Source organism: Hypanus sabinus, chromosome 6, assembly GCF_030144855.1.
Source record: "Hypanus sabinus isolate sHypSab1 chromosome 6, sHypSab1.hap1, whole genome shotgun sequence".
Lineage (NCBI taxonomy): Eukaryota > Metazoa > Chordata > Chondrichthyes > Myliobatiformes > Dasyatidae > Hypanus > Hypanus sabinus.
In genome coordinates, this window is record NC_082711.1 from 148890474 (window position 1) to 148916422 (window position 25949).

Below are 25949 nucleotides of genomic sequence, written 5' to 3' on the forward strand. Positions count from 1 at the left end.
GAAAGGAGGAGGGGAGCACCAGTCTGGGTAGCCTCTAACCTGATGGCATGAACATCGACTTTTCTAACCCATTAATGCCCCTCCTCCCCTTCTTACCCCTCCTCTGATATATTTAGTTCCCCCCCACCTTTTTGGTCTCTCTCTGCCTGTTCTCCATCTCCCTCTGGTGCTCCCTCCCCCTTTCTTTCTCCCTAGGCCTCCCGTCCCATGATCCTTTCCCTTCTCCAGCTCTGTATCACTTTCACCAATCACCTTTCCAGCTCTTAGCTTCATCCCACCCCCTCCGGCCTTCTCCTATCATTTCGCATCTCCCCCACCCACCCCCCCCAACACTTTCAAATCTCTTACTATCTTTCCTTTTGGTTAGTCCTGATGAAGGGTCTCAGCCCGAAACATCGACAGTGCTTCTCCCTATAGATGCTACCTGGCCTGCTGCCTTCCACCAGCATTTTGTGTGTGTGGCCTTGTAACAGGGCCTACGTTGTATAAAATCTTTCTGTTTTTGGGTTAAAGATTTGTCCAGGACCACGATGATTGTACTGTTAGCAGTATTTGAAATATTTAGAGTGACTAGCTACTGTCAAATATTGTGAGGAATTGTAAGCATGCAAACAGTTTCTGGAAAATTTCTGAATTTCCTTTGATCTCTTCTCAGAAGAATTTGGCCATCTTCCATATTTGGGAATTGAGCTCTACAAATAAAGGAAGGGACAAGCCTCATACAGTTTGCTCAACAGCTTTGTCATAAAGCTTGTTTAAGTTTCTCACTTTACAACTTCTTCAGCATTGTAAATATTGTAGAAATCAGTCTTAAGCTATACAGGGTAGTATCTTCCATCGAGACTTTCTTCTCCAAACATATTCAATGAAAACTAACATGGATTTACTTTATGTCACCTATGAGATTTTTTTTAAAGTGGAATATTTGCATTCCTTACCAGAGGTGCAGGGCCGGCTGTTAGATATGGTCATTTAATGGGTTCCGTGATTGATACTTGACTGGAATATTGTTTCACATGCCATCTCATCTTATTTGATTACAAAAGGGCATCACTGTTGGATGTACTGCAAAAGAAACAACAACTATTGAAAATAGTGAGTAAGTTAAGCAGCTCAGTGAACCAAACTTCCTTTTTCAATTAAACCCGTCGCAGTCTTCCACACTCAATTCTGAATTCCACAAATTCAGAGTTCTACTGCTCTCGTTCGAAATGTAGGCCACTGCTTTGCTGTTATCATGTGTATGTCCCTTTGGGATAACTTTTCTTTTTGTTTTACATTTCCCATTACCAGCTACTTTTTAGTCTGCGCCATCATCGCTTTAGTTATTTATTCTGTTCTGCCTTTCATCCATCAAGACCCTTTTAGAATTTTAGGACAATGGTTCTACCATAGTGAGAAGGCACACAGAATCCATGGGACTGTTCAAGCACCAATTTACACTGATCCTATATTTTATTTTTCCCCACATTCCCACCAATTATTCCCAGATTTGACTACACGTACACAATAGGATCTTGTGTTTTGGGTGGAAACTGGAGTAGCTGGAGGGCCACAGAGAGAACACGCAAACCCTAAGTAGACAGTACCTTGTGTTGCCAGGATCAGAGAACTTCAACCGCCCGAGCAACACATTTTTTGAATTAGTTCTTTTTGCCTGCTGGAGTTCTGCTTACTTTCCCTAGCTCATTAAGTGTTAAACTGAATCACCTCTTTTGCTTGTACTGATGAAACTGGTAAATTAATGAGTGTAGAATGAAAAGCCTTGTAACTGGGCCTGTGCTGTATAAATTCATTCTATCTCCGGGTTAAATATTTGGCCAGGACCCCAAATTATGGTACTGTTAACAGATTGTGAAATATTTGGAGTGACTAGAGTGTCAAATATTTTTGGGAATTGTAAGCATGCAAATATTTCCTGGAAAAGTTACTTCTGTTTCTCAATGATGCAACTTGGCCTTCACTGAGCTGCTCAATTTAGTCACTATTTACAATAGTTGAAAACTATTAAAATCCCTTTAATTTCACTATTCCAGTAGGACTTTGCTTGTGCTTTATCATCACCCAGCATCAACTCATCTCCTGCAGAATCTCAGGGAAGAGTTGGAACGCCAGATAATTACTGGCTCTCAAACTAAAGACAATGTGGCTGATTTTAGACTTACAAATTGAGATCAGCAAAGTCAAAATGGCTTTAGGATTAAACAGGGAAAATTTTCTGGTGTATAATTGAGGAAATATAAATAGACCAGTGATATTTATCCACCATGAAATAAATCTAATTACAAAATGAATGCTTTGTCCTTGCTTTATCCTTGCAGACAATCAATGGAGAATATTAGATGGTAACAGGTATAGATAGATACCTCCTCCTTCCCTTTCTCCCATGGTCCTCTGTCCTCTCCTATTAGATTCCTTCTTCTCCAGCCCTTTATCTTTCCAACCCAGCTCGATTCACCTCTCACCTTCTAGCTACTCTCCTTCCCTTACCTGCATCATTTTCTTCTGGGGTCTTCCCCTTTCCTTTCCAGTCCTGAAGAAGGGTCTTGGCCTGAAATGTTGACTGTTTATTGATTTTCATAGATGCTGCCTGATCTTCCTCACTTATGGTTATTATTTATTACGGGCTTTGTTGTGCATTTAATATTTTAGTAATCGTGTTTACATATATATTGGTTGATTAAGCATTTTTGTTCATTCACATAATTACAGGATATATGTAAAAATACATTAATTGCATACATCATCGTGCTACCACCTGATATGGTATATGCACATCTCGCTTAAAGTAAAGGCAAAGCTGCAATGCATTTTTGAACTCCTGTGTCTTTTGAATTAGTTTAATATTTTGAAGTTACAAAACATAACAGTTTTATTGAGTACGCCTGCAAGCAAATGAATGTCAGTGTTTTATATGGTGACATATGTGTACTTTGATAATAAATTCACTTTGAACTTTGAACCTTCTGAGTTTATTGTTGTCACTATTTGCTACTCACATCTGGGACTAGCTCCATACTGACTACATCAAGCGTGATGTGGTTACTCATTTCCACAGAGACCAAAGGGGAACTTAGAACCAGGACTAAACCAAGTAAGAAAACTCCTGACGTGCTTTGGGGTTGGTTAAAATGTTGTTCAGGATGGGATACTCAGTTTCTGATCTGCTGCCATGTTTCTCGTATTTCCTAGTGAGGAAGTCCATTCACTCCACTGAGTCAATGCCAGCTCTTAAAGCAATCCCATTCCCCCACTAATTTCCCTGTGCCCTATTCTCAGTCACATGCCATTATGCCACCCTAGGCATAACTTACAACAATCAACTAGTCTACCAACCAGTATGTCCTTATGTGAAAGGAAACCAGAGTACTTGGAAATTTCCTAACTCGCAGGGAATATTCAAAATCCAAACCTGCAGCACCAGGTCCAAAGTAGATCATTAGATCATCAAGGTAGCAGCCCTACCTTCTGACCACTGGATAATTGCATGTAATTTTCTCATTACTTTAACCCTCAGAACTTTGATGGTGAGGGACATAAGTGATGGTGAGTCGGTTAAGTCGGTTATTGTTGGAAGCTTGGTAATTTCTTGCTCTAATGTTACTTGTCACTTAACTTTTTACTTGTTTTCTGTTACACCAACTCATTCAACTATCTCCTTTGCATTATCCACCTTGAATCTTCCATAGCACATGCAAATCTATAGAGAAGCAGCTGGGAGCATAATATTGGCAGTTATGGAGAAGTTCATGCCTCTCAGATCTTTTGTGCTTCCTTGGTAAAAATGTTGATGTCCAAAGTCATTGTCATATCAGTTTTACTCAAATTTGCTTATATACTAGCAAATTCATTCTTGGATGCTATCCATTTAAATAAAGGGAAAGCATACATCCCAGTGAAAATATGCAAAGAAGTTTTGAAAATAATTAATCTTTAAAACCCAGGCAGAAAATCAACCAGGAGAACATGCTAATAATGAAATCAGCCTAATTAAAACTACATCTTGGAAGATAGATAGACAGACATTTTATTGATCCCAAAGGAAATTACAGTATCACAGTAGCATTACAAGTGCACAAATATATAAAATATACAAATATCAGAAGAGAAGTAAGAAAGAATAAAAAGGGTTACCTCAAACAGTCTAGCAGGAGTGGGTCATCATTTCCCCAGCTCTAGGTTGGCTCATTATAGAGGCTAATAGACGAGGGTAAGAATGACCTCATATAGCACTCTTTGGAGCAGTGCAGTTGTCTTAGTCTGTTACTAAAAGTGCTCCTCCATTCAGCCAAGGTGGCATGCAGAGGGTGAGAAACATTGTCCAGAATTGCAAGATTTTCCGTAGAGTCCTTTGTTCTGCCACAGTCTCCAGTTTGACACCTATAACAGAGCCAGCCTTTCTAATCAGTTTATTGTGTTCATTTGTAATTCTTTCTGCATCATAAAACATTATAATCTGTTAACCAAACCTCAATTTATAACATGAGTTGCAACTGAGGATGTTCATGCTATTTTCACATTGGGATCTCAAAATGAAACATTCAACTCTTGCTATTCTCACTCAAGGCAATCACACAGATGGCTTCAGGGTAACACTGGTTGAGGTATGTTAAAGATTTTATGTGACTGGTTTTGCTGAAGTGATTGTCAAGCTCGGTCGCAACTGCTTTAAATTCTTCACTGAGTTTTCTCCAATTATTTTAAAATAAACATTTTGAAGGATTTTACAGGTAGAGTTTTTTTATACTTCGGTCTGGCAGAGAGAATAAGATGCACTCAATCAGCCAACCAAACAGATTAAGAAAAGATATAAAGCTTACGCAAAGATGGGTCCAGAGTGTTAATTGTGCTTTGTGTCTTTAACTGAAACTGTTGGTTTAATGCTTCTTTCTGCACTTTATTTATACATATTTTCCCATTCTTTTCCAAAAATCTTCTTCATTTTTGTTGAGAAATATCATTATGGTTTCTACTTAAATTGATGTTTCTTCATGTTCTTAGATGAAAAATAGATCTTCTAATGCACCCCTTAGTTCTTAGAAAACGTTAGAACATTGAAATGTGATTAGAACCAGAACATGTTGAAAATAGTCAGCAAGTCAGGCAGTATCTACTGCATGTATGTTAATTTTTCATGTCAAAGACTCCTTGTCAGAGCTCAGCCTTTGATGTGTTTCTGACTTCCACCATTATCTTAGCTTCTGTACCTTATCTGTTGTAATGATAAAAGTACAGTATTTTTTTAAATCCTTGTTCAAAAATATGACCTTTTTCCCCCTTCAAACTATTCAACTGACTTGACTGGTTATTTGTGCTGTTCAAAATAATTTTCCAATTATGGTCATTTGGAACATCTTATATAAACTGGCCAATGTTACATGTATATTCATTGTACCTAGTTTTAATAGTAATTCTCCTAAGTATGGTTCAGTTAGCTTTTTATGTATTCTTCGATAGAAATGAGATTAAATAATAGGGTCTGACAGTGCCACACTGATGTTAATGCTATCATTCCTCTGTAATCTTAAAATACTTTGTCAGCTTTTACAGATCGTTGTAACAATTCCAGCAGAACTAAGTGTGAGTATGACCTAGAGAATCAAACTTAACTTTTATCATTCAGTCTTCCTGACTAATTTGGTCATTCATGTCAGTGCTTTTTGTTGGATCTTGCTGTGTGTGTGCAGATAAGCTGCTGCATTTTACTATGTGACACTGCTCGTATGGACTACATCAGCTGTCAGGTGACAGGGACACCCTAAAATTAGGAAAGGTGTTTCAAAAAGATAGATTTCTACACATTTCAGCCTGTGATTTACCTTGAGTCATTTTGAACTGATTTGATTTGGATCAGCTACTCAGGCAGCATTCCACACATTTATATATTCAATCTAATAGAGATTTTTAATTCCAGTTGTTTCCAAACTATGTGTGTCTATTTTATTTAATGCTTAATGACATACAGCGTGGAATGGACTCTTCTAGGCATTTGAGCTGTGCTGCACAGCAATCCCCCAGTTTTATCCTATCCTAATTACTGCACAATGTAGAATGACCAATTAACCTACTATCTAGTACGTCTTTGGACTCTGGGAGGAAACCAGAACACCCGGAGAAAACCCATGCAATCATGGGGAGAACGTTTAAACTCTTTACAGGCAGCTGTGGAACTGAACCCAGGTTGTCTGTACTGTAGAGTGTTGTGCTCATCATTACATTTATTACCATGCTGATGAACTGAGATCAGAAATTTCACTCTTGCATCCCTTCCTACTGAACCTGACAAGTCCTTCATTATAAATGTATTTTCTTAACTTTTTTAAATGTACAGTATAACTGGTCATTAAGTTTCCATCGGAAAATTCAGTTGTACTGCTCACAGTTTTCACCGGAAAGCTTTACTTTCATATTCTTGAATTCCCTAGATCTCAGCAAGTTTCCAGACAACACTAACCTTTGTCCTTTCTATTATTGGTCTCAGTTTTTTGTGACCTGTGTTTGAAACTCATTATTTTAGAGCACAGTTTCATTCTTGGGGGAGACTAATATGTTGAAGGTTTAGTGCCAGAGAAATCCCAGCTTGAACAATTTTACTATGAATATTCAGACGACGTATTAATTTGGACACAGATCACAAAGGTCAAGCTATGCTGTTTATATTCAGACATCTCTAGTGACAGGGATTTGATTCTTCACTCTGGTCTTGTGTGTGTTTCCTCCACGCACTCCAATTTCCTCCAATGTCCAAGTTTCTGTTGGTTGTAAGGTTAATTGGCCATTGTATATTACCTCTTGATTAGGTGGCAAGTGGGAAGATCGAGGAGCGTTGGTGACTATTGCTGTGTTTTGTAACTCCAAAAACATTAAACTAATTGCAAAATTAAAAAAAAGACAGGAGCCCAGCAGAATCAGAATCAGAATCAGGTTTATTATCACCGGCATGTGTCATGAAATATGTCAACTTAGCAGCAGCAGTTCAATGCAATACATAATGTAGAAGAAGAAGGAAAATAATAATAATAATAATAATAATAATAATAATGTAATAATAAATAAGTAGATCAATTACAGTATATGCATATTTAATACATTAAAAATCATGCAATATACAGAAATAATATATATGAAGAAGAGAGGCTGTATCCACGGGTTCAATGTCCATTTGGGAATCATGTAGCAGTGGGGAAGAAGCTGTTCCTGAATCACTGAATGTGTGCCTTCAGGCTTCTGTACCTCTTACCTGATGGAAAACAGTGAGAAAAGGCCATGCTCTGGGTGCTGGAGGTCTTTAATAATGGATGCTGCCTATCTGATTCACCGCTCCTTGAAGATGTCCTGGGTACTTTGTAGGCTAGTACCCGAGATGGAGTTGACTAAATTTACAACCTTCTGCAGCTTCTTCCAGTCCTGTGCAGTAGCCCCTCCATACCAGACAGTGATGCAGCCTGTCAGAATGCTCTCCATGGTACAACTATAGAAGTTTTTGAGTGTATTTATTGACATACCAATTCTCTTCAAACTCCTAATAGGTTTTAGTTTCAGTTTTACACATATGGTGTGCACATATCACAAGGTAGCATCATGATGTATGCAATTTATTTATAACCCATAATAAATTACTTAAGCAATCAAGAATGCTTTATCAATTATATTTACAATATTACTTGAATATTATTGAAATATTAAATATACGACACTCTTCCCTGCTTAGCTATAAACTGAAACACAATAGAGAATGCATCTCAACTATATATACAGTATACTATATAATGTATCTTCTATATACAGACAGTCACAGCATTGTAAATTTTAAATTGTCCTATTCAGGTCTAAAGATTAATCATTGTGGAGGCTTTCTTATATTTGTGGGATAACTTCTTTCCTGACAAGGGGCAGGTGAAACTTGTGTTAGTGAAACAATCTCAGGTTATGGGGCCTCTTGCATTGTGTTTGTAGGAGTTGACTGAGACTGCAGGAAGAGGTTCTAACAACTCCAGATGCCTTTCTTTTCCTTTTCTCGGTTTTTCTCTAGATCTACATAGATCCTTGCTTCTCTTATGATCACTAAAATGGTCTTGCTCATGATTTCAATCCTGCTCATGCTCTCATTCCCACTTCTTTTTCTTTCTCATGTGCCTTCTCTCTCATGCCTTTTTCTTTCTTGCTCACATCCTTTCTTTTCTCTGCGTTTCAGCTTATTGCATCTTGATCTTGGGAAGGTGATTTTAGTTTATTGGAGTATTCTCTTATTAATCCTTCTTTGCTTCCATTACCATTCTGATCTCTCCTCTTGGTTTCCTCATTCACAACATCATCTGACGAATCCTCTGGTTTTGTACCTCCGTTCACTCCCTGCTTTTTTTTTTGACCTACCATTCATCCAGCTGGGCCTTGGTTTTTGGTCTTTGCAATTATTTTTACCAGCAGCTTTTTGTCTCTTATTTGAAATTCATTCAATAATGCACTTGGAGTAGATTCTTATTCCTTATATCACAAAAACTGAATGCTTGCAACTTTCCTGAATTGGCTTGAACTCTCTCCCAGCTTAAACCAAAGCACATTTCACAATTAACTGTTTGATTAACATATCAGAAGCTTTCTCAGATATGTTACAAAAACAGTTGTTTTCAGACCATTTCCTTCGTCACTTTCATGAATTCTCTAGGCAGCATAGTCTTTCCTTGGTCCATTATGTTTTCCAGACAGAGGTTGGTACCAACAACCACTTGTCGTCTGTTGGGCAATGGTACATGTGTTCAGCATGGGAACAGTTGTTGCATCATCCAGTGCTTTTCTTCATTTGCTTTCAGTTGATTCTATTACAGGGGATGTGGCAAGGAAATAGTGGATGGATCTCCAATCAAGTTGTAGATTTCTCAACCAGTCACAGCCCTGCAATGCTGGCCCTCATGTTCCTCCTGTTCTTGCAACCACATACAAGCCCAGTTTGGCTTGTTGCTTGTTGTATTTCACTGTTACAAGTGTCATTGCCACAGAAATTGTCTTTTCTCCAGTATAAGTTCTTAGTTGGATAGTTGAAATGCCATTCAAACTCATCTTATGAAATGATTGAAAGAGCTGAACCAGTGTTCAATTCCATTTCAGTTAATGCGCAGTTTACTTCTGATGTAAGTCATATTGCTTGTTTATTGTTAATTTTTACATTATAATCTCAAGGCTACTCAGTCCTTTATCACTTTCATCATTATCAGGTTTTTCATTAACAGCATCCAGATTAGTGCTCTTTTAGAATCTGCAACTTGACTTCTTAACTTTTTAACTTTCCTGTGCTTATTTTTGTATGCCTAACGTGATCTTTGTACGTGACCTTTATATTTTCTGTGTTCACCTTTAAAACTGCATTGGTCCGATGTTTGTGAGCCCCTGCCACAACAACAACACAAGTTATTCAGCCAGGGTGGTTTCTGCTTAGATGCTGCAATTTTGTTCATACTCACTTTCATTCCTAACTGTAACTTATTGTGTCTGTATACTGTTTCCATTGATACAGCTATTTCAACTGTTCTTTTAAATGTAAATTCTGCTTCTATTGGGAGCCGCTTTTGAATGTTTCCTTGGAAGATTCCACAAAATAAATGATCTCTCAGTGCATCAATAAGCCCATTACTGCTCACACAATCTCTTCAATTCAGCCACGTATTCTGTGATGACCCCCCTTCTTTTTGATTCTGCTTATGAAAGTTAAAGCATTCTGCAGTCAAGACTGGTTTTGGTTGTAAATGTCCCTGCATTACCTTAATGGTACTTTGGCTGGTTTGGTTGGAGTAGCCAAATTTCTAAGCAAATTGTTAAACCCAATTTAAACCCAATTGTTGTTCCCCTCCACACCTTGTGTGCATCTGGTGGCAACCTTTGCCACTTCCTTAGCATCTGCTTTTTATGAGGCCAAGTTGCTAGCTCAATGCTCAACCCTGCATGGATGGAAAGCATGCAAGGAGCTGGCCGGATTTGAACCCGAGACCACTTGCCTCGAAGTCCGGTGTGGATGCCAATACAGCACCGGCACCAATGCACTCAGCTAAACTGGTACTGATTTCACCTTGGCCATTCCATTTACTTTAATCTGCTGCTCAACTTGCTCCATATACAGTATCTAGTTATCTGTTGAGTAATCAAACACATCAATATTTCCGATGCGGCCAGCCATGTTTGCTCTTTTTTATGCTATGAATTTGAATTTTTTAAAATCTTACATCCATCCCACAACGTGAGGGAGTAAAAATCTTTGCATTATGACTCCATCGCAATGTACAGACATGTGAATTTATAGGTCTAATGGCTTGTAGAAAGAAGCTGTCCCCGGAGCCTGTTGATCCAGGCTTTAACGCTGCGGTATCGTTTGCCAGACGGAAGCAGCTGAAACAGCTTATGGTTGGGGTGACTGAAGTCCCCGCGATCTTCCAGGCCTCCTTCACGCACCTGCTGCTGTCCTCAATGGAGGGAAGTTCATATCCGCAGATGTGCTTGGCTGTCTGTACTACTCTCTGCAGTGACCAGTGATCAAGGTTGGTGCAGTTCCTCTACAAGGCGGTGATACAGCCAGTCAGGATGGTCTTAATGGTGTTCCGGTAGAAAGACTTGAGGATTTGGGGGCTCGTGCCGATCTTCTTCAGTCACCTGAGGTGGAAGAGGTGCTGTTATGCTTTTTTTGCCACCGGCCAGTGTGTACAGTCCACTCTGAATTGTAACTATCACCTTATATTCTCTGTTTGCGAGCCTGTGTAATTGTACATTTTTTTTCACTCGACCATCTTTCCTTTTACAAAGAAGTACGTGTTGTACTAGCTTTTTTTTACTTAAACTGTTTCTCACTGAGCTTTTTAAGAAGTTCAAATATCTTGCTATGCTTCAACAGGTAGGTAGACATCTGGACTTTGTTTTAAAATTACCTCATTGCCACTGTTATGTTTTGTAACTGCGGAAACCTACAACTAATTACAAATAAAAGATGGTAGCCCTGGAGAAGGGGGTCACAGTTTTATTTTTACTTTAAGTAAGAAGCGCACAATCATGTGGTAATGTCATAACATATGCAATTCATGTATTTTTACATATAACCCTTGATTAATTATTTAAATGAACAAGAATGCTTCATCAAACAATATATTTGCTATATTACTGAAATATTAAATACACAACAGACATAGTTGAGAATACAAGGAAGGATGAGGTGAAAGGGGATAAACCAGATTGCTCTGAGAGCTAGCATAGATTTGACGGATGCAGTGTTATAAGGAGATGGAATGTTTTCCAATACCTTTATTGTTGATGAAATGAAACATAGTGGTCAATGTCAGGATTACTTTTATATGAGAGCTCCTTCAGTTCAAGTTCCCAGTATCAAGAGTCAAAAAAGACCTTATTGTAACACCTTCCTACTTCATATTTTAGATCTGCCTCAGCTATCCTGAAAGATGACTGAGAATTCAAAAACTTATTAAAGAAAGTAGGATCCTTCTTGTCAGCATTCCGAGCAGTGAAGTTCCTATAACTTGCAACTCAATGTGGCTGCAACATCCAGACACATCAATAGCAAGGTAATATCTGAAGAACAGGCTATTGAAGATGCCAGCTCTCACGCAAGGCTGACTTCATGCCAGCACTCCCACAAAGCATTGCACCAATTTTAACCAGTGTTAAGCATGCACATGGAACCTGATATTTAGCAGAAGTTCCTCTCTTCGCCTCCTTCCCCCGACCTATATATTTTTAAAGAGATTCCTAATTACTTGAGTTTCACTGACTTACAGATGTGTAAATGGTAAGTTGTAAGAGGGTAATTACTTCTATTGGAACCTTCAGAGACTGCGGCAACCAATAAGGGTTTGCTAGTGGGCATGGCGCATGGAGTTGCTCATGACCAGGTGCTAATGTGAGGGCCTGGTAAACTACAAAGAGAAGAGGAAAGGGAGAAGAGCTCTAAAGTGGTGACCATATCCACTCACGGACTTCTGAAATAATTCTAGGTTTATATTTGTTGAGTAGTGTCTCAGGAGCCTCTTGAGCAGACAAGTGATAGCCATAGATTAATGGCAGAACTACACTGCTCTGAAGATGATAGTGCCCCAGAATGTCAAAATTCAAAGTTCAAAGTAAATTTATTACCAAAGTACTTGCTTGTCACCATATACAACCCTGAGATTCATTTTCTTGTGGGCATACTCATTAAAATGTTCAATAGAATAGAATTATTGAATGACTGCAACAACTGGGCATTCAATCAGTGTGTCAAAAGGCAATAAATTGTGCAAATACAAAAAGAAAATAATAATAATAATAAGTACGTAAGTGACAAATATCATGAAGGTGAGTTTAAGAGTCCTTGAAAGCAAATCCATAGGTTGTGGGAAAATTTCAGTGAGGGGAAAGTGAAGTTGAATGAAGCTATCCCCTTGGTTTAAAGGGCCTGTGCTTGAGGGGTACTAACTGTTCCTGAATCAGGTGGTGAGAGTCCTGAGGCTCCTGTACCTTCTTCATGATGGCAGTAGCAAAAAGAGAGTATGACCTGGGTGGTGGGGGTCCCTGATAATGGATGCTACTTTCCTGCGATAACACTTGGTGTAGATATGCTCAATGGTGGGGAGGGCTTTACTGGTGATGGACTCGGCCATATCCACTACCTTTTTTAGGATTTTTTGTTCAAGGGCATTGGTGTTTCTATACCAAGCTGTAATGAAGCCTGTCAATATACTCTCCACCACACAGCTATAAGAGCTGGTCAAAGTTTTAGATGTCATGCCAAATCTTCACAAACTCCCCAGGAAGCAGAGGTGCTGCTGTGCTTTCTTTGTAATTGTACTTATGTGCAGGGCACAGGACAGGTCCTCTGAAGTGATAATACTGAAGAATTTAAAGTTGCTGACCCTCTCCACTTCTATTCCTCTGGTGAGGACTGGCTCATGGACATCTGGTTTCCACCTCCAGAAGTGAATAATCAGCTCCTTGATGTTGCTGACATTAAATAAGAAAGAGGTTGTTATTGTGGCACCACTCAGCTAGATTTTTGATCTCCCTCCTATATGCTGATCTGTCACTAGATCTGATTCATCTATGACAGCTCAGTTGTCAGCAAACTTGAATGTGACTTTGGAGCTGTGATTAGCCGCGCAGTCATAAATGTAAAGTGAGTAGAGCAGGGGCTGAGCGCATAGCCTTGTGGTGCATCTGTGCTGATGGAGATTGTGGAGGAGATGTCGTTGCCATTTGAACTGACTGGGATCTGCAAGTGAGGAAACAGAGGATCCAATTGCAGAAGAGGTAATCTTTTCCACAGATTAACGCACTATCTGGCTGCAGCTGTGGACTCCTTGAAATTTGCAGGCAAGAAATCCATCTGGAGTCCAGTGCACACAGTTCACCAGGAGAACTGAGTTCATCTCCTTCTTCCTTTGAAAGAAGAAAGAACCAGTACTTATAAAGAGCTTTGGAGAAACATTGAAATAGGAGCCGAAGAAGGCTATTTGGTTCTTAGATCCTGTTCCACTGGAACTGATCATAGATGATCATCTGTTTCACTACACATTCCTGATAAGTGCAAGGTGACGCATGTTGGGATGTCAGATAGGGGTAGGGATTAGGCACTAAAAGGTAGGAATGTTGGTGAACAAAGAGACCAAGGAGTCCAAGTCCATAGTTTCTTGAAAAAGTTAATACACATCGATAGTGTGGTAAAGAAGGAATATTGCATGCTTTCCTTCACAGGTCAGAGCATAGAATATAAAAACTGAGATTTTACGTTATGTCTTTATAGACATCAGTTATGCCACACTTGAAAAATTATGTGAAATTCTGGTAAACACACTATAGAAAAAAGAGATTGCTCAGGAGCGATTGTGGAAGAGACTCAGCAGTACTTTACCTGGATTGAAGGGCTTTAGTTACGGTAAAAGGCCAATTAGGCTGGGTTTGTTTTCCCTCGAGTGATTGAGGCTGAAGGCAGACTTGGTAGGTATGATTAAGAGATACATAGATAGGGTAGAGGGTCTAAATCTTTTTCCATAGCTCTTTCATTCATTATGTGCCTTTCCATAGGCAATCATGGTCTTCCATCTGTCTTTGATCTGATAAATTCTCATAAACTCTTCAAAACTTTTGCTTGTCCATCTCTTGATGTAACTCATTAATGTTATGTGCTGTCGATCACAGCTTTTTCTTCTATCAATTTTTCCTGTCACTGCAAGATATTCAAGCTTCTCTTTCCTTGGGTCATGCCTCAGAAATTCCAGTGGTAGTTTCTTGACTGATGATATCAGCTGTCTTCTTATTCCGGCTTTTTGTAACACTTCTTCATTTTCTGTCCTTCCACAAGTTTCGTTACTAGAAGCAAAGGGCATAGGTTTAAGGTGAGAGAAAGGAACTGTAAAGAGAATCTGAAGGGTAGGAGTTTTACTTTGAGAGTGATTGATATTTGAAATGCTGACAGAGGGGGTAGTAGAATCAAACACAACTACTATATTTAAGAGGCATTTAGACAGAAATTTAAGATCGGCACAACATGGACTTTATTAATGAACTGTAAGTAGGAAATAAGATTGGCAAGGACATGGCTCGATTCCGTAGGTTATATGTCTCTACAAGTCTTCGATTCTCCTTCTCTCCAGACCACTCGAAATCTTTTGGGTTTCTAAGTCCACCTCAGCCCTCTGCCATGGTGGATTCCAGAAGTATATCGCCCTTTGAGTGAAGAAATTTTTCTTGCTCTTTCCAAAGACAGCGATGAACACAGGGCCGAGAATGGCTGGTTCCAGATCGTGCTGCCTCACTGTCAACAGGAGCAATTTGGAAAGTGGCTGACTTACTGAAGAGTCACTGGTAGACTTGTAGGAATAGGCAGAAAGAAACTGAAATCCTGAGAGAGGACAGCATGAGCTTTCTCCAGGGATCATTCTGCTAACCTGGAGGACATGGCTCAACACCCACATTCAATAGTGTGCTGCAAGTGAGGAATGCAGCAATCTGATCTTCCTCACTGCACTCAGATTTTGGGTATTGTCTGCTCGTGCTGCAGTGACACTACATTCAGAACTGCATAATGTTGAAGTGAAGCTCAGCAGCACTTCTATGCTGGTGAGAATGGATAGATGCTTAGGTCTACACGAAGCATTGTACAAAGTTGGAGTTGGATGTTGCTGTTCTTCTCAGCTTTCCAGCAGGACAATTGTTCGCCATTCTTCACATCCCTTAACCTATTTAAATAGAAAGCTCCTGATAGCATTCAGGCAGATTTTAAAGCTTTAGACAAAAGATGGTCCCAAAGAGTGATATGCAAACACTTTGCCATAAGCTGAGAGGGTAACATAGATAAAATTGTGGCTAGAGATGATACAGAAGGAAGGGCTTTAAATTGCTGGGGCACTGGGGTCTACTCCTAAACATACTGGAAAACACACGAACAAAACTGATAACACTTCACTCTGTCTGGACTGTCCTGAGAAGGAATGGGAGCAATAAATATCTGCCCCAAACAAGAAATATGAAGGTTGTAGATAGAGCTTGACTAAAGGCAGTATGATGGGTGAGGGAAGGAGTGCGGAGGTGGGAAGCCAGCATCAGCTGCACTTTGTAAATGAGAATGGAGTGTGGGACGATGGTGAAGTGGGAATGTGCAGAGGAGTATTAGTCATGAGCCTGCTGTCAGCCTCCATGCTTTCATCTTTGCCTGTGGATTCTGCAGCAGCAGCAGCTTCAGTGATTAAAAGCACCCTCTTCATCAGACCACAGAGGATATGTAGACACAGATGGTGGCATTAGCTGACACTGTGTGTTAGTTTGCACTGAGAGGGAGAGGGAAGCCTGTCCTTGTTGAATAGCTGGCAGTTTGAGTAATTCCGAGATGTGGGTGTTACTGCTGGGCCAGTATGTGTGATGGTATGATTCACAGTATTTCTGAATCCTGCTTTTGTTTGAACAAGTTTACAATATATTGTATGGTGTTGATGTACTTGGCTAGAAGGGAGATGGTTGCTAAGGTGGGAAATTGACTTATTTCTTTACATGTACTGAAAGCTTCAAGCCATTCCACTGACATGCACATATGACCCTCAAAACCAGCAGCAGCACACTAATTGCTGATATCACGACAGAAAGGCATGAGTGTAAATTTCTGATGTAATCTTCCAGAACTCATCAGCCCTGAAGTAATTGCGCATTACTAGATATTGGTAGTGTCAACCATTGTCTCACTCTTTCTTTTCACCATATGTCTAGACCCTGAAAATGACCATTGTTTTGAGCCATTATATTTTAGAATATAATGTTCTAAAGTTTTAAATTCTCCCAGTACCTAGAAAAACACCATAAAATCAAATTTGAGGTGAAATATTTGTTTCATCATTAAAAACTTTTGATGTTTGATGCTGAAACTCTATGTGCATTGTCTGATGACAATATTATATATCACAACAAGAACGTATTTGGGAACTGAAGCAACTCTTAGAATTTAGTACTTCTGCATCACACTGCCTTCCGATAATAAAGGATTATAGTGACACCATGGGAAACATCACTATCAGCTTCAGTTGTGTCTGTGCAATATTTAATCAATTGTCTCTGCAACATCTTCCAAGCTTTCTTGAAGGATGAACAAGCTAACATAAATCCCCTCCCCCAGGATAGGATTCATAGCACTGAAGCCCCAGATACAATCAGTCCCTATTCTGAGCTGGCCACACCACTCTATGCCCCCTCACCAGAGTCCTGAAACAGAAGCTGTGCCAAGGAAGGAAGTTAGCAATGGAGAGAGGAAAAGACACAAGGATCTGCTCAAAGCCTCCCTGTAGAAATGCAACAACTTCACTGATTCCAAGGATATCTGACCTATAATCATTAAGAGTGGAGAAGGAGCACTCAAGGAGCCTTTGAAAACCTCAACACATGCTTTGGGAGCACAGAGAGCACTACACCAAAGGGGAAGGAGTACAACACATCACAAGTGATTCACCCACCCACCACAAATGACACCACCTGCCCTAACTGGTACCACATTAATCATCCCAGACCCAGAAAGGAAACAAATCAACTTTGATCTAAAAGAATACTTGTGTGTCATTGGTACAACAACACCTCCCATTGACTTAGTGAAAAAAATAATCTTTCAACTTCTGGCTAGTGCCTGGCAAAGCCAGCATCTACCGTCCAACCCTGAAACACTTGAGTTGATAGTGGGCTGCTTCCTTGGACCTCGCCAATCTTCTGATGGAATTATTTCCAAAATGCTTTTGTGTAGTGAGTTCCAGGAATGATGAAGGAACAGCATCAGCAGGGTGCTCTGTTTAAGACAGAAATGCAAGAGAACACTGATGCTGGAATCTGGAGTGAAAAAACAAACTGCAGGAGGAGCTCAGCGAGTCAGGGTGCATCTGTGGAGGCAAGGGGATAATTCGTATTTCAAGCTGCTACCCTGCTGTTATTATTAACTCCCAAGACTTGAACACAGTCAAAATTTTTCTGTGACAGAGGACTGACACACGATTTACAAACCTATTAAATATTGAAAGGCCTTGATAGAGTGGATGTGGAGGGAATGTGTTCTGTGGTGAGGGACTCTAAGACCAGAGGGCACAGCCTCAGGACAGAGGGACGTCCATTTAGAATAGAGGTGAGGAGGAATTTCTTTAGCCAGAGGGTGGTGAATCTGTAGAATTTGTTGCTGCAGGTGGCTGTGGAGGCAAGTCGTCGGGTATATTTAAGTCAGAGGTTGATAGTTTCTTGATTTGGGCATGAAGGCAGGGATCTGGGCTGAGAGAAAATGGATTAGCCATGATGAAATGGTGGAGCAGACTCAATGGGCAAAATGGCCAATTCTGCTTCTATGTCTTATGTTTTTTTTGTCTTATGGACTGAGAGAGGAATCCAGGTCCGCAGGGCCCTAGGTACATTGTAGGATTGGAAAAGCCATTTCATTCTTTTGAGCAGATTAGAGTTTGAGTGGCATAGCGAGAACCAACACCTCACTAATACCGATGTTTTTATATCATTAAGTACATACCTAAGTTCTGCATCAAGTTAAATGGGGAAACGATTATTACTGTGTGAATAATTTAGCAATTTGCAGTGACTCGCAACCTGATGCATATCTCTTCTTTATCTGGATTGTTTACACTTTAATAATGGCGTGCAGATTTAACATGCATTATCTTCTTCACTTTCTAGATTTCATTTGACAGCTGTTGTTATCAAGTCTGATATTTTTGCTTTCAAACACTTTCTATATGATTCAATATTACATAGAAATCCTTGTTCTGATGTTCTCGACTCAACAGCATGTCTCCCGTGTATTCCTGCTGTGCATTAGATTACTGAGCATTAAGAGAGAATATTGATCTCACAATTGCTAAGTGCCGACACTGCTCCCTGAATAATTCTTCACCTTGGAAAATTCCACTTTCTCCATGTGTATCACCTATAAAGTAAGATATTGTATTTACAAATCAGTCACAAAGGTCATCAATAAAGGTCATATGATCATTACCAAGGGATTACACTGCACACAACTTGTAATTAGAACTACTATCAATGTCTACCTTCTGTTCCTATTATCTAGCCAACTAATTATCCAATTTACAATCTTGGATCCTGAGAGGTTTTACAGTAGTCATAACTCTCCTGTGAAAGACCAAGTCAAGGGCTTTTTGAATGTCAAAATGTATAAAATTTTGCTCATTTATAATGTGTTGCATTGCTAAAGAATTCCAGTGTCTTTATTAGGTCCAACCTGTGGTATAGAACCTCCGTTGCCTGGGATTTTTTCAGTCTTCTCTGTCATCATGTGCTGCTGATTTTCTTCATTTTAATGGACTCTTATATCTTGCACAGAACAGTTGTCAAGCCAGATTCTCACTAGGATATTCAGCCCTGTGTCTCCTTTTTGCCCTTGTTATTTAGCATCATTCATATCAAAAAAATGAACAGATCTGTCACCTGTTGACAGGTCTTTACCTTTTATTGTTGTAAACTCACACCTGGAAAACAGACCATCTTCTGAATTCTGTTCAGCTACTGAGGAAAAGACTGCCTGCATTTGGCATATCTCCTAGGTACATGCCTGAGACTGAAAACTCCAATGTCTTGGCTGCACTGCTCAAAGCTAATGCATCTGAAGTGTCTTTTTTCCATCTCAGTGGTTCCATTATCATTGATGAATAAGGCAGCAGAGACACTCAATTCTTCACTCAAAATGCTGAATGAAAAGGACAGACTTCCACAATAAATGAATTATTGTTGAAGTGGAAGGACTATGTTACAGTAAAAGTTTAATTCAATTAATGGTCAGCTAAGTGCCACAAGCAATTGAGGTACACGGAAGGCAGAGAGATAAACATTTCTGTTATGCCTTTCATGCTCACTGTGTGACAGAGTATTTAGAAGTATAGTCACAGCTATAACCTAGGAAATGTGGGAGTCAATTTGTGCACAGCATGTTAGCCTAAGCAGCACGAGATCATTGCTCTACAATCTGACTTCATTGCTGTTGTCTGGGGAAGATATTTCTTTTGGAAGAACACAAGAAGGCGATGTTCTTCAAAAATTGTGCCAGAAAATCTGTTCATATTTACATAATCAGGTGGGACCCAAAATATTTTATCAGCTTCGAAAGCAGGGAACTTCCATGATGTACTCTCACGGTAGACTGTACGACACTGGGGAATCGACCTCAGTTGTGAATTTTTTAAAATTATACACGGATGAATGCAATTAGAACAAAAAAATATCTTTTGTAGGGAAAGCGGTCATAGCGCTGCTGTACTGGAAATGATTAGGGGAGTGCAGTTTAGTGCAAGAACTGAATGGCTGAAGGGAAGTAGCTGTTCTTGAACCTAATGGACTGTGTCTTAAGGTTTCTGTTCCTCCTGCACAATAGTAACTGCAGGAAGATTGCATGGCACAGATGGCAGTGATGTTTGATGATAGATGCTGCCTTCTTGTGGCAGTGCTTCATGTAGATACTTCCGACAGTGGGGAAAGATGTGCCAGCGCCGAATTGGGCTGAGTTGGGCTGTTTTCAACAGCTTCTTACATTCCTATATATTCGAAAGACTGTGCCAGATCAGGATGCAACCAGTCAGAAAACTTTATCGAATCTGTACAAGTTTGTTACTGTGCTTGCTGACAAGTTGAATCTCCTTTAATCTTCTACAAAAGTAAAGCTGCTGATGTGCCTTCCTTTTGATTGTATCTGACTGCTGGACCGAGCACAAGTTTTCTGATATGTTAACACCCGGTAATTTAAAGCTGAAACTTGAAGTGAAGGAATTTTTTTTTTCTGAGGCAAAGAAAACTAGTGATAATGCCATTAAACAAAGTGATGAAGAGAAACTAAACTGATTAATAAAAATAATAAATAATTGAATCAGTTATTTTGTCTGTGGGCCTCGATTTCATGTTTATATTTTTTCAGTTAAGTGTACACACTATAATGGAGAAACATAACAAGAACTACACATTTAAGAAGTATTTTAACGTGAAACAACCCAAAGATCTTCATATGAGTTTTATAAAAAAAAAATTGAGATTGAACTATGTAAGGAAATATGATTAAAAGCTCACTCGATGAAGATTTTATGGGTTGTTTAGAAAGAAAAGAGAGAGAATGAGAGTTTTATGGAGAAATTTACAAAACTTAAGCTTTTGGCAGTGGAAGGTAGTGATTAATATTGGATGTCAAAGAGGAGAAAGAGAGTTTTCTCAGAATGCTGTTAGGATGGAAGAGCAAAAAGAGAAAAGGTTAAGGACATGGTGAGACTTGAAAATGTGGATGAGAATTTTAAAATTGTAAAGACACAATGCAGGTCAGTGAATTACAGAGAAATAGGTTTTGATAGAACCATAGAACACCTGCAGCACTACACAGGCCCTTCGGCCCACAAAGTTGTGCCAAACATGTCTCTACCTTAGAAGTTGCTAGGGTTACCCATAGCCCTCTATTTTTCTAAGCTCCATGCTTCTAAGCTCTATCCAAAAGTCTCTTAAAAGACCCTATCATATCGGCCTCCACCACTGTTGCCAGAAGCCCATTCCATGCACTGACCACTCTCTGCGTAAAATACTTATCCCTGACATCTCCTCTGTACCCACTCCCCAGTTCCTTAAACCTGTGCCCTGTTGCGGCAACCATTTCATCCCTGGGAAAAAGCCTCTGACTATCCACACGATCAATGCCTCTCATCATCTTATACACCTCTATCAGGTTACCTCTCATCCTCTCATCTCCAAGGAGAAAAGGCCGAGTTCACTCAACATATTCTCATAAGGTATGCTCCCCAGTCCAGGCAACATTCTTGTAAATCTCCTCTGCACCCCTCCTATGGTTTCTACATCCTTCCTGTAGTGAGGAGACCAGAACTGAGCACAGTACTCCAAGTAGGGTATGACCAGGGTCCTATATAGCTGCAACATTACCTCTTGGCTCTAAATTCAATTCCATGATTAATACACCATATGCTTTCTTAACCACAGAGTCAACCTGCACACCTATTTTTGAGTGTCCTATGGGCTTGGATCCCAAGATCACTCTGATCCTCCACACTGCCAAGAGTCTTACCATTAATACTATATTCTGCCATCATATTTGACCTACGAAAATAAATCATTTCACACTTAGCTGGGTTGAACTCCATCTGCCACTTCTCAGCCCAGTTTTGCTTCCTATCAATGTCCTCTGACATACCTCTGACCAATAACCTCTGACAGCCCTCCACACTATCCACAAAACCCCCAACCTTTGTGTCATCGGCAGACTTACTAACCCATCCCTCCAATTCCTCATCCAGGTCATTTATAAAAATCACAAAGAGTTAATGTCCCAGAACAGATCCCTGAGGCACACCACTGGTCACCGACCTCCATGTAGAATATGACCCATCTATAACCACTCTTCGTCTTCTGTGGGCAAGCCAGTTCTGGATCCACAAAGCAATGTCCCCTCGGATCCCATGCCTCCTTACTTTCTCAATAAGCCTTGCATAGGGTACCTTATCAAATGCCTTGCTGAAATCCATATACACTACCTCTACTGCTCTTCCTTCATCAATGTGTTTAGTCACATCCTCAAAAAATTCAGTCAAGCTCACAAGGCACGACCTGCCCTTGACAAAGCCATGCTGACTATTCCTAATCATATTATGCCTCTCCAAATGTTCATAAATCCTGCCTGTCAGGATCTTCTCCATCAACTTACCGACCACCAAAGTTAAGACTCACTGGTCGATAATTTCCTGGGCTATGTCTACTCCATTTCTTGAATAAAGGAATAACATCCACAACCTTCCAATCCTCCAAAACTTCTCCTGTCCCCATTGATGATCCAAGGATCAACACCAGATGCTCAGCAATCTCCTCCCTCGCCTCCCACAGTAGCCAGGGGTAGATCTCATCAGGTCCTGGCGACTTATCCAACTTGATGCTTTCCAAAAGCTCCAGCACATCCACTTTCTTAATATCTAGTTGCTCAAGCTTTTCATTCCACTGCAAGTCATCACTACAATCACCAAGATCCTTTTCCATAGTGAATACTTAAGTAAAGTATTCATTAAGTACCTCTGCTTTTCCCTCCCGTTCCATACACACTTTCCCACTGTCACACTTGATAGGTCCTATTCTCTCACATCTTATCCTCTTGCTCTTCACATACTTGTAGAATGCCTTGGGGTTTTCCTTAATTCTGCCTCCCAAGGCCTTCTCATGGTGCCTTCTGGCTCTCCTAATTTCCTTCTTAAACTCCTTCCTGTTAGCCTTAAAATCTTCTAGTTCTCTAACATTACCTAGCTCTCTGAACCTTTTTAAGCTTTTCTTTTCTTCTTGACTAGATTTACTACAGCCTTTGTACACCATGGTTCCTGTACCCTACCATAACTTCCCAGTCTCATTAGAACATACCTATGCAGAACCCCATACAAATATCCCCTGAACATTTGCCACATTTCTTCTGTACTTTTCCCTGAAAACATCTGTTCCCATTTTAAGCTTCTAGGTTCCTGCCTGATAGCCTCATAATTCCCCTTACTCCAAATAAACATTTTTCTAACTTGTCTTTTCCCATCTGTCTCTAATACTATTGTATAGAATTATGATCACTATCTCCAAAATGCTCTCCCACTGAGAGATCTGACACCTGACCAGGTTCATTTCCCAATACCAAATCAAGTACAGTCTCTCCTCTTGTAGGCTTATCTACATATTGTGTCAAGAAACCTTCCTGAACATATGTAACAAACTCCACCCCATCTAAACCCCTTGCTCTAGGGAGATACCAATCGATATTTGGGAAAGTAAAATCTCCCACCACGGCAACTCTGTTATTATTACACCTTTCCAGGATCTGTTTCCCTATCTGCTCCTCAATGTCCGTGTTACTATTGGGTGGCCTATTAAAAACACCCAGTAGAGTTATTGACCTCTTCCTGTTCCTAACCTCCACCCACAGAAACTCTGTAGACAATCCCTCCATGGCGTCCACCTTTTCTGCAGCCGTGACACTACCTCTGATCAACAGTGCCAGTCCTCCACCTCTTTTGCCTCCCTCCCTGTCCTTTCTGAAACATTGAAAACCCGGCACTTGAAGCAACCATTCCTGCCCCTGAGCCATCCAAGTCTCTGTAATGACCACCACAACATAGTTCCAAGTACTGATCCACGCTCTAAGCTCATCCGCTTTGTTCACAATACTCCTGTATTGTATTATGGTAGGACTGCTAAGATACTTTACAGAGATTAGTAGATTGAAAACACGAGAAAGTCTGCAGATGCTGGAAATGCAAAGCAGCATATACAAAATGCTGGAGGATGTCAGAAAGTCAGGCGGCATCTGTGGAAAAGAGCAAACTGTCGGCGTTTCAGGCTGAGAACCTTCTTCAGACTGAGACGGAAGGAGGAAGATGCCAGAATAAAAGTTTGAGGGAAGGGGTGGAGGGGATGAGGAGGGGAAAGAGACTAGCTGGAAGGTGATAGGTGAAACCAGGTTAGTGGGAAAATATCAAGGGCTGGTGAAAGAATCTGATAGAAGAGGAGAGTGGGCCATAGGAGAAAGGGAAGGAGGAGGAGACTCAGGGGGAAGTAATAGACAGGTGAGAAGAAGTAAAAGGTCAGAGTAAGGACAGATGAGAGGAAGACCAGGAGATTAGCTGAACCTGGACAAAATGGTGGAAGGTTTTGGCAAAACGAGTAAAATTAGTGATGTTATTAAGGAGGAAATAAACAAGTTTGCTGAGAGCGGAAGCAGAGTGCAAATCTTATCTCAGAATTAAATGTAATATTAATATGATTAGCAATCTGATTGCCAGTCCAGCCAACCTGGTTATGCATAGGAAATGGAGTTTCCTGCAGGGACCAAGGACAAATACACCTTCCGTATAAATATTGAAGTAAATTTCAACACACTCAAATGAATAACCTTTTTTCTCATAAACAGGGTATATGTTTGATTTTCAGTTTAGGTTTCTAGCTCAAATTTTAATGAGCATGAGAGGGATTTGCATTGAATCCTGTTGGCCAGCTCACAAAGATTGCAATGGCAGAGTCTGTGCAGAAACGTGACAGGGATCTTTCTACCTAGGGAGGCAATAAATAAGATTGAAAATGACATTAAAAAAGACAATTAATAATATAATTCAGTTACAATTTCTTTCAACTATTGAACATTCTCTCATCAAACTAAGTAAAGGTTATTTTGTTGTGGACGTTGATTGATTTGTGTTTTTTTCCACCAGTTTGATATGCAGAGGATTACACTGGAAGAATTGAAGCACATATTATTTCATGCATTTCGGGACCATTTGACAATGAAAGACATTGAGAACATCATCATTACAGAGGAGGAGAGCCTGAATGAAAGTTCGAGTAATTGTCATACTGAATTTGAAGGTAAGCTCATTGTACATTCAGAACAGAGAAACTGAGTTAATTATTTTAAAGTTAGCTTGAGTCACTTTCAGCTAAAGAAGAATAAAAATAAATCACATTAAGGTCACCACAAATTTTACATGAGTTAGGTTTCCTTGATATTTTGTAACTGGACAGAGTCACAGATCCTGCTTATTTTCTTCAATGCTGTCAGCCACTTTCTATTCAGTGCTGCACGATTGCTTACAAGGTTGTTCTTTATACTTCAATCAAAACAAGAATGGTTTATTCTCCTTCCTATCACCTAACTTCAGAATAGATTTGAATTTGAGGTATCACTTCACAGATAGCATCAGCTTTTTGGTAGCTGACCTGTTTCTTAGCACGACCACATTACAATTCCTGTCCTTCATAATTTTCATTCTGCCTATAGCTTTTGACTTACCTGTATACTGTATCCTCAATAAGTATTGATTTTGTGCATTGAGCTATTTTATTACAGAAAAGGTACTTTACAATCACATCCCAGCTTTACCACACAAGCTCGATTTTCCATAAACAATTCAATTGAGACATTTGATAGAACATAGTCTGTTGTTAAATCAACAATTTTGTTTGAATAAACTCCCCTCAAAGAAATCAACTCTTGTTGAAACTTTGGTTTCATTAACAGCTGGGAAATGATTCAGAGCTCCTCTGTGACTATAGAGTCTGCCGATGAATTGATTCAACTGTGTACCTCCAAATTGAATTGCAAGATACATGAAAAAATATATACAACTCATGTGGGTTTCTGGAATGGCAGATCTTTACTGCATGTAGCTCACTCATTAATGAATTAATGCTTGAAAATAATGATGAGTTACAAAATTAATTAAAATTGCTGCCATCCATTTGAGTTTAGGAAGAACGAATGCAAGAAGCCCCTCAATTACTTGGAACTGTCCTACACACACTGCCTCAAGCTGTAGGATTATGCACTTCCATGGCTTTAATACACTCTGATATTGACAGTTAAGTAATGCTGATTTTTAGCCAGTTCTCTCTGTTGCTAACTCAAGTGTTGCCTTTAAGTTTTAATTAGTTTGAAGTCT

General features: G+C 39.7%; 1 protein-coding gene across 2 annotated transcripts in view; it reads left to right on the forward strand.

Moving 5' to 3' along the window:
* The window catches only part of caln1 (calneuron 1), a 444094-nt gene that overhangs the window by 393342 nt on the left and 24803 nt on the right, over positions 1-25949 (forward strand). For both annotated transcript variants that reach the window (XM_059971403.1, XM_059971404.1), the window contains exon 4: positions 24723-24876. In XM_059971403.1, the coding sequence (XP_059827386.1) occupies positions 24723-24876 (154 nt within the window). The remainder of the gene's footprint in view (positions 1-24722; positions 24877-25949) is intronic.